The sequence below is a fragment of the Dufourea novaeangliae genome, unplaced genomic scaffold (assembly GCF_001272555.1).
Source record: "Dufourea novaeangliae isolate 0120121106 unplaced genomic scaffold, ASM127255v1 scaffold228, whole genome shotgun sequence".
In the NCBI taxonomy this organism is placed as follows: Eukaryota; Metazoa; Arthropoda; class Insecta; order Hymenoptera; family Halictidae; genus Dufourea; species Dufourea novaeangliae.
Window position 1 is genome coordinate 3,650,252 of NW_015374150.1, and position 10,574 is coordinate 3,660,825.

At 34.7% G+C, this 10,574-nt stretch overlaps 1 protein-coding gene across 1 annotated transcript; it reads left to right on the forward strand.

The window, feature by feature from the left end:
* Nucleotides 1–7,341: 7,341 nt before the first annotated feature.
* LOC107191552 (mitochondrial ribosome-associated GTPase 2) lies at nt 7,342–10,549 on the forward strand. Its single transcript, XM_015580615.1, has 7 exons — nt 7,342–7,366; nt 8,914–9,150; nt 9,215–9,334; nt 9,393–9,731; nt 9,853–9,991; nt 10,062–10,294; nt 10,379–10,549. The coding sequence occupies exons 2-7, from the start codon at nt 8,914–8,916 to the stop codon at nt 10,547–10,549; spliced, it is 1,239 nt and encodes a 412-aa protein (XP_015436101.1). The 5' UTR covers nt 7,342–7,366.
* Nucleotides 10,550–10,574: the final 25 nt, after the last annotated feature.

The window sequence follows — 10,574 nt, forward strand, 5'->3', positions numbered from 1 at the left end:
TGATAATACACCTACAGTAGTGGATACAAAATGTGTTTGCGTGCATAGTTCTTGTATAATGATTATTTTAAAAAAAGTAAAAAGGAAAATGTAAAATTGACACGTTAAAAATAGCACGACGCCATGAAAAATTATAATGCAATCTAACGATAGATAAAGTTGTTTAAATAAAAAAAGTAAGTACATGCAAATACTTTTTGTACCCATTCTGTAGTTTACCCTTGCTCCTATTTTGACCGTGCGTGTACATACTAATCGAAATAATTCAAGGGCTCTTTCATATCGCGTACTGTTCATCGTTTGTTAACACATTCAACTCGAGTCTGAAAAATTAAACGCACACCCAAAACTTTGGTATTTGTGGTAAATCAAATTGTATCAGTACTTTGGCATGTAATCCCCATATGGGTGGAAAATCTTTTCGTATTCAGATTTATAGCAGAATGTTAATTGAAATAAATCTGATTAAGATTCACGAAGTTCGAGAAGATTTAGATAAAGGAGGATGATGATAAACGAATTAGTTTAAACATTTCTCAAAAGGTCCTATAGAGGTGGGTCTGACAATCAAAATGATAATACGAGAATTATTCTTCTGAGTTCATGGATTACAAAATGAAATTGAAAATTAGGTGATGTTAAAAATGATTAGTTCTAAATTATTATACTGCATATATATGTTATATGTATCTATTATCGTCGCTGCTCAAATATGCATGCTCTGCACTATCTACTTTAAAACCGGCGTGCATGGTTACGTACACATATAGATTTGAACTCTATACAGTGAGTAGCAAAAGTATTCAACCAGAGGATACCACATCTACATTGCGATAATGAATGTTTTATACCGAGCGAAAATGTTTCGTTTTTCCTCAAATTCGGATACATTCAATGCACATCTGAGAATAAATGTATAAGCTTCATCAGTCTAACATTAACATTTGTACCATTTTCGTACACTCAGTGATCCTTTAATTATTCTATCGTACGAATACTTTCGTTTCTCACTGTAGCACACGCGCACAGCACGTGCACATTTTTATTCGAATGGGCGTAAGAGAAAGAAACACGAGTTACATTGAAACAGAGAGAACAAGGGTGTTGCTGGTTTAAAATTCGAGCATTCGGACGTTTTTAAGCAACTGAATTTCACTGAGTGAAACTTCGAAGGCATACCCATGTGACGGATGAAAGGAGCAAGTTCGACGATAGACAATCCGCGAAGAACTCAGACGATTTTTCGCAGTCTCCTGCCTCCGTCGTTATCCTGGTCGACGCATTGTTCGGCCATAAAGTTGCTGAATGTGCACGCTCAATTAGTCACTGGTAGGATCGAATGAGACCTACGACGAAACACTATCGTACCTCGTACCGATGTAACACATACACACGTAAGGATAGCACGCATGATGTTCACACGCATTCGTGTCGTTTCCACGCACAAGTCTATTTCTCTTCTTCTTTTTCTTCGTTTAGCTCTCGGTACACTGTGAATTCACCAGAAGAAGTTAGTAGTAACAGGAGTGTCTATTGTTTCGTTGAATAACTAAAGAGAGAACAGTGTCAAAAGGACACATGGGATTGGAAAGGGCAGAAAGACCCGAATACGTATAGAAAGAACGAAAGGTGGGAGTAAATTGACGAAAGGACCGAGGAGATACGTTGTCACGGTTTGGCATTTAACTCCCGGGACCTGTTTGCTCGCCTTGCAAACCGATAGATACGAAAGTAACGAAGGAGACAGTGTAAAAACCCGGGGCGTTAGTCTCGCCGTATGCTCGTATACGCGGATTCCGTTCGTTTGAGATTCTCCTCGGTTCTTTCTCTTTTCCTCAAGTTCACGTTGCGTGAATTCGCTAACTCTTTCCACCTGCAACCCCGCCTCGTTTCGTGACGAACGACCGGCGCCGCCTGACGACCATACCTCGCGTCGCGTCGAGTTGCGTCGCGACGCTCCCGTGGCGCCGTCACGCGGCTACCCTTTCCGTTGTGACCATTTTTACTTGTATGTATGTACAAAGACCCTATCTCGTTCAATCGAGCTGTAGGATAATCTGTTTTGACTGTACCCTTTCAATCGTTCAATTCAATTCTACCCACGGAGCACACAGCCTTTTAACGCCATTTGGCCCACTCTAAAGACACCATTCTGAGCATGTACGGATGTCGTGTATTAACACTAGAACTACCGACGATAAACGCATATTTGCTTCGATCGGTGGATAAACGTGAAAAACTTGAAAATTTAGAAATCAACTTATTTCTTCACTTTCATATCGTAATAATAGGTGCAAAAGATCTGAGAAAATGTATTGTCATAACATTTTAATCGTCGTTGTAAGAGTGTATTGACAAGTCATTTTGACTTGCTTGGTAGTTCTGGTGTTAATGTTACAATACAACAAAACGAGGTGTTGATTCCTCCGAGCAGTTTCATATGGGACTGATCCAAACTGAACCAGATTTAATGGACTGAGTTAAGGCATTTCTGTCCATAATTGGAATAACCTACTAAATGGTTGCTGGGCCTATATTAGGCCCACACATAAACGACACCGATGTTAAATAGCGTCGCGTAACCATGGCGAAGGAGACACAGTAGGGGACAAGTGCTTTGCTTCTAGGAATAACTTTAGACTCAATTCGAAGCCGTGTGTCGTTCGATACTTCGTTCCTACAGTCAATTTGATTTTCTCATTTATGGTAACGGAAAATCGCAAGAACAGGAAATTTCTTGAAACAAAATATACAGATAACTATTTCCGAATGGTGACAAGTTAATACCTGACTGATGCATTATTTAAAAGGCTCCACTATCTGGATCATGAATTTTCTTTATCAGAAAGGTAAAAAATGATTAATCGCATTTTTCCTATCTTTATAAAGAATCTACTGTTTATCTGTTTGAACTTTGTAACCGCTCGTGATATGATTCGTATACGTCAAAAATACGCGTGAGCGTAAAGCCGCGGAAGTGCACGTCACCGATAAAACATGCAGCACGACATGGCCATTCTTGTGTACAGTACGGGAGCTTACGTTCTTTCAATGCACGTAAATTTATCGCACGTGACTCAAATCTACGATGAAATTATCACGTGTGCAATCATCGATAAGTATAACTGAACGTTTCATAAAATATTGTTTTTCCCACTACAGTTTACGTACTTGTAATATGTCGGCTGGAATTATTGTTCGATATCCTTACATACTGAAGCTCAGTTACGTATGTAACGTCGACTGGTACGAACAATAGAACTCACTGATAATGTTTTATCAGATTTCAGTAAGATCACGTAACCATGCACCTACGCGGTATGGTTATAAATTACGGAGGTGAAGAACCCTACGGACTTATCCTTCAATAACAGCGTCGTGTAAAGTCTGATATGACCAGAGAGTCCTTTGGACTGGGGCACGTACCGCCCGGCAGAACGTTCATACTTTATTCAAAGGTGGATCGACCGAATGGCTTGGCCCTAAGTTTTTCATAAGTTATATCACGAAGATACGTCGAGCCGCGATCACGTAATATATAATAGCTGTACACGATAACACACTGTCACGTATAAAAGCACACGTATATCCATAATAGGAATTTTTTATGCCAGATTTTTTAAATGGTCTTTCATTTAGCTTAATGGAGAATTATTGATTTATTATCGATCGCCTGTGTTAACACATTTACCAATATCACGGTCACCAATAACTGACGTTTACGACTGATCGGTCACCGAGTCACCGGTGACCGTGACTCTAATGTATTATAATTTAATCGATGTAAACGGAAAACCAGCTGACTTTTCACTGTTGAAACATGTTTATTGAAATGTAGAGGGAAATTCGGAACACGGACCTCCCCTCCACTCCCTCATGTAAAATGGCTCGATTTCGCGAAATAATTAATTTATATGAAAACGTTACGACCGTATATGTACTTACCCACGAGTACTTTAAAATTGGTCACTAAGGTGAAACGTTAAACGTGAACGGGTTTTTCGGTAATTTTCAAATCGACATTATTTTCTGCGATTCCGTGGAATCCTCTTCGTAATTTATCTGTTTCAGGCTATCCGGTCTTTTAGCCTTGTACGACCAGTTCAGTTGCCAAGTTACAATAATGCCAAAATAAACTGAGAAGTGCGAAACTTCGGTTGACATAAATTCTTAAACCGTGATAAGCGCGTCAGGTATGCACGAGTGGCGGGCGTTGATCACGAAAACAAGTTTACCTTTCGATGAAATACCATTACGCTGGCAAAGAATCGACAATGTATTTCCGCGGTACATTATCATCGTGCGATTCAACGGTAATCGCTGAAAAATCGGACGTTCGCCATTACGAACGTGTCCGATAAGATACGTGTTTTTACAGTTCTATACACGTGGAAAACACGTTGGCGAGAAGCTAGGCTGCAAGTCGAGTGCAGTCGGACCGACAAGCTGACCCGAAAGACAAAACGAAGATATGGCATCATCCGACCGCTCACGCAGAAGCTAGCACACTTTTATTTTCGTCAACGAATGTAGCGGCTATATCGTCATGAAAACGACAATTGCTATTTTATACTTTCCGCCTTATATAATTCTTGCTTATTAATAAAGTTTCACGCAACTGAATAACCGGATGCAATACCAATTAGTGCAATTAATATATAACTATAGTTGGTATAACCAACATCGAACGATATGACATTATTATATAAGTTAATCTAATTTAGTCATGCGACCTTCAGGAACGAAGTTTCTGATTTTTTGTAATTGTACAAATGCACTATCAGAGATATCTGTTCTTTTTTATGTATTATTATTAATTGAAATATGAATATAATTTTCTATTGTCGCGAAATAATTATCGTGACGTGGTAATTTAAACAGAAATTTTTAACATCGTTTGTATATTCTGTTGTATTTGAATATTATTCGTCTGACGAATATGTGCAATAATATTACGTGGCCCTCTCTGTAATTGCGATCTGTGATTACCTCCAAAACCGATATAATAACTATGTTTATTCATAAGGTCGTCCTACGAACAGTGTGACTCTGATAATGGCTTTGAAAGTTACTATTGGAAATTTAGTCTTACCATGGACAGGCTAGATTTCCTTTATCGTCAAAAAATCACTGGATCCAACTATATGTATGCATCAGTATAACCGTGTCGATGTGATGCACAGGTATCCCAAAGTATAACGCAACAGCGTGCATACCACGCGTGATACAACAATAAACGACAAGTTCATGTTTTTCGTCGTGGTAATCCAGCATATGTCGGTCATTCGTGGACTTGTGTGCTGCGATATATCCAAGGTACTTATACGAAGACTAAGTACGGTATTATAAAGTATAGGCGAGTACACGAACACCTGACGTTTCAATTGTCTCGAACATATGTTGAAACGTGCATGAGGGTGATTATGGCAGGGGTCGTTCGGGTTGTTCGGTAGAATAATAAATTTTCTTTTGCATATAATTTCGAACTAACAGATTGTAGTGTCTTCTATGACCGACATTCACTGTATGGGAATTATAGCAAATTTTTATACCTCGAAAGAAGGAATTTCAGTAGTTAATGTTTTTCAATAAGTATGGATAAAGATAGCAACAAAGTTAAAATTATACTTCTTGGTAAACCACCGGAAGTAATTACAAAATTGTCGGTAAAAATACAGTACATGAACATACATAACTGTTCAGTCACTTGGAGGCATGTTGAATTGTGCATCTTATTTAAATCTTTATAGAATGGTAAATGAGAATAACAAATCGATTATTATAAATGCATAGTTCGTTTCGATGCGGTTAATCGTGCCTGAGTATCCACCGATTCGCAAATATTTTAACGAACGTAAAAACAGAATCATAGAGTGAATTCACGATTCTAAATTCGTAACACACTCATCGAATTATCGTGTAAAAATAGTTTCATTCATTCGTCGTACTATTATATCACGAACTTTTGCATGTTGGCCAAAGATGATATTTGCAAATGTTTGTAAGGCGCGTGTTACCGTATGGATATAGATTATTGTTGTATGTATGTTTTATCAAATGAATGCATTAGGTAATGTTTAATATCTATTTTCTATATAGGTCTGTGGGTTACATACCTCTCTTAACATTTTAGTGTCAATATCCGACGATACCGATAAGGCATGAATTCTGAAAAATATGCAATGCTTCGGTTTAAAGGCACTCATGAAACATGACGCGCGAAAGTATATATTTCTTTACTTATCTATAAGATAACTTATTCTAAATACATCGTAATGGATGTTTTAGTAATGTTATATACTTTTTACACGTTCCTTTTCTATAATGTAATTGGTAAATTTTTACATATAAGTCTTATTTACGCATCACTTCTTTACAATAATTTTATTTATTGCCAGTAATTAAACAATGAACTTCGACCCAACTAGAGATCAGCTAGCCGAACTTCTACAGTATTGCCAAATCTATGTTTTCTTCATTTTCTCCATGAAGAAAAGCTTTGATCTATTATGTAATTAGTAATATTTATCAGATTGTATTTCATAAACTTTGGCGCCATCGTCAAATTGACGGAATGTATTTATGATAGATGGCGTTCAGGAAAACATTGCAGTTTCAAAACTTCGAGAAAAGAACAGCAAAGGCATCATTATACATTAATAACGCTGTCCATCTAAAACGAATTGAAATAACAAATTTTCGAGAATAGATTGCGCGATGTGTTTACATAGCGCAGTTTAATTCTTTCATTAATCAATAGAATAAATTAGAACACGAATTTTAAAAAATTGGGCAACCTGATGCACAAAACATAATGGTTCTAACATTGTTATTTACAACCAATTAAATGAAAACATTTCTTCACGTCGAAAACTTATTACAAATCTAAAAAAGATGCGTAGATACATTTGATGAAACCGGTTTCCTACGCCTTAAATGCATGATATGTAGTGAGGTTGAAAAAGCTAGTTTGAAAATGCACTTACATGCGCATTTTACGTTGATTTAACAGTTATGAGAATACAAATATAAATTGCTATCGAATAGAAAGTTAAAAACTCGTCAGGTTTTATATGTTAAGCTTAATTGTTATGTAGTTTATTAGGTGTTCCTGAATTCCATTAATTCCATAGAATAAACACTATTTATTCGAATTTAAAATTTGTAAATCGCCTGTGTATGGAGAAATAAAATATTTTGCTTAAATTTACATAATAATACATATACGCGTTCATAATAGCAATATTAAGCGTGACTACTTTTTTATACGCGAAAAACAATAATAGATCCTACGGGATTTGAACGTATGACCTCTTATATTTTTATATACTTAACAGCGAACGGGCAGAAGGGAATCTTCTGTAAGGTATTTAATCTATACCAATTGATACTTATTTTTCGACAGTGTACATACTACTCTATTATAGAGTGTATGTAGAATTATTTATTCATCTCTTAATATTGGTTGTTACTTCATTGTAACAAATAATGATACGCAAGTAGATTTCCTGAAAATTAGTGATACGAATTAAGAACATATTCTACATATTTACGATTCACATTAAGGTTAGTTAGTTATTCCGATGCATTGTATACAAGTCAATTCACACAAATAAGAAATTTGTAGTGTAACCAAATCTTAATTTTTTAACATAACAGCAAAAGGGCAGCTATTTGTTAATACAATGAAACTTGCTCTGTTCAGTGAGAATGATTCTGTACTTTTATTAGGAGAGGGTAATTTTTCATTTTCTGTTACACTTTTCCAATTAAATTTAAATATTAATATTACTGCTACATGCTATGAAACCAGTGTTAGTCAAGATTTTGGAAAGAAAAACATAGAATACTTAACAAATAATGGTTAGTACTTAAATAACGAACTAAAAATGTGTATTTGTACAATCACCTTGTGTAATTATCTAAAGAATTCTATGCTTTTCTTTGCAGATGTTCGTGTACTGTTAGGTGTTGATGCAACAAACTTAAAAGAGCATCCAATATTAAAAGCTGAATTATTTGACAAAATTGTATTCAATTTTCCCCATGTTGGTGGTAAAATGCGATTAGAAAAAAATAGAGAGTTATTAAAACAATTCTTTATAAATGCAACAACAATATTGAAAAGTAATGGTCAAATATTAGTCACTTTGTGTAATGGTCAGGGTGGCACACCTATTGATAATCCACAAAGACATTGGAATGATTCATGGAAAATTACAGAAATGGCGGCACATGGAAATTTTGTATTAAGTCTAATTGAACCTTTCATATGGTCGTCTTTTCAAAATTACATAGTAACTGGCTATCGTGGTTTGGATAAGCAGTTTCATTCTGAAACTGCTTTAACTCATGTATTTGTTAAGTCTGAGCCTCCAAATGCACAGAACATTGTTCCTAACAACAAAATAAATATTTCCCACCATGGTAATGATAACTTTTCATGGAAAAATATATATCAAATGATAAATATTCCAAATAGAAATACTTCGTATGCACATACGTATGAATTTGATATAACTTTCAGTGTTAATGACAAATGTGATTCCTCTGAATTTTATACAGTACTGTACAATCATTGTGGATGCATTATTAGTGATATTAACTTTGTGCGATTGTATGAGTCTCCTATGGACAAAGTACAGAAAAGAACTTATAGAATAACTTATAAATCTGACTATTTACCTTTGTATAGAAAAAGAATTATTGATATCCATCAAAATTTAATTGCAAATATCTTGGAAGATAATTTAAATGTTTCAGTTTCAAGATAGCATTATTGTAATGTATATATTTAAAATATAAGTCAATGTAATTACACTTTAATAAAATTTGATTTGTTTTACACCACAAAAATATTATATTAGCACAACATCGTATAATTTAGTTGCTTAAAAATTAAATTATTTACAGATGCATTGTTTTCGTCAAACAAGAACATTATTTTTACATAATGCTAATTGGAAACAAGATGTTACGAATATTATTCCTATAATTGTACAAAGATGTAGGAATATAAACAAAAATGTATTTAAACCATTCTACACTTCTAACTCGTTTCACCACCAAGAAGATATTTCCAAACCATTACGCAGTTTAAAGCCAAAAGCACCAACTGATGCACAAAACACATTCGTCGATATTAAGCAAGTATGAAACTAATAACTTAACTTCTATATAATACTTACAAATTTTAATCCATATACATATTTAGGTAAGAGCTACTGGAGGAACAGGTGGGGATGGAGAAATATCATTTTTGCAATTGTGGGTCAATGATATGGCTGGACCTGATGGTGGAGATGGTGGACACGGTGGTCATGTAGTTTTTGAGGTATGTGACTGACACTTTAATATTAAACTTAAGTGTAACTAGAAACAAAATTTTACAGGCAACAGCAAATGTTAAAGACTTTTCACATATGAGTGGTGTTTTAAGAGCTGAAAATGGAGAGAGGGGACGTAATAAAGATTGTTTTGGCAAAACTGCTAAGCATACCATAGTAAATGTTCCTCTAGGCACTATTGTACGAAATATAAAAGGAGAAATAGTAGGTGATTTGATTAAAGAAGGATCAATGTTTATTGCCGCAAGAGGTGGTGCTGGTGGTCATGGAAACACATTTTTTAAATCGAATTTGCAACAGTCACCATGTATATGTGAATATGGTGCACATGGAGAAGATTTACAATATGTGTTAGAAGTAAGAAGTATGGCACATATTGGATTGGTATGTGTGAATTGTGATTCTTAATATTCATACCTTATTAGTACAGTCCGTTACACACTAATTGAAAATATTGAATGAAAAGAAAAAATATTTTATAAAATATTTCACAAATATATTTTAGATTGGCCTTCCAAATGCTGGCAAAAGTACTTTGTTAAGAGCCATAACTAGGGCCAGGCCAAAAGTAGCTGCGTACCCGTTTACTACGTTGAAACCTCATTTAGGGATGGTATTATATGATGACTACGAACAAATTGCAGGTTGATAATTTAATTATTTATCAATATTTCGTTTCAATTGTATTGTCACTGTTTTTAATATATTTTTTAGTGGCTGATCTACCAGGACTTATAGCCGATTCTCATAAAAATAAAGGTCTTGGTATACAATTCCTTAAACACATTGAACGTTGTAAAACATTACTATTTATCCTGGATACTACCTCTGATGAACCTTGGGTAGATTTTGAAACCCTAAAGAATGAAATTACACAATTCAATATAAAGTTAAATGAACGATCGGTTCTTATTGCCGCGAATAAGATTGATTTGCCGGAAGCAAAAGTAAGTCATCGTATTTTTTATATCTGTCTTATAAGTTAAAATCCTCAGAAAAGATATAGTAATGCAATTAATTTATAATTGTAGGAAAAATTGGAAATACTTAAGCAAAAAGTTCGTATACCAATCATACCAATTTCTGCTAAAATAGGTACAAACATATCCACTTTATTGAAAGAGGTAAGGATTTTATACGATAAGCAGAGAAAAAAAAGTGAACAGGAGAATATATTGGAAAACAATGAAAATTCTACTTAATTTTACTATATATTTATAATAAAAA

Coding starts and splice junctions, on each gene's coding strand:
- LOC107191552 (XM_015580615.1), top strand. CDS start 8,914: ATGCATTGTTTTCGTCAAACAAGAACATTATTTTTACATAATGCTAAT. Junction 9,151..9,214: donor CATTCGTCGATATTAAGCAA/GTATGAAACTAA, acceptor ATACATATTTAG/GTAAGAGCTACTGGAGGAAC. Junction 9,992..10,061: donor TGACTACGAACAAATTGCAG/GTTGATAATTTA, acceptor TATATTTTTTAG/TGGCTGATCTACCAGGACTT.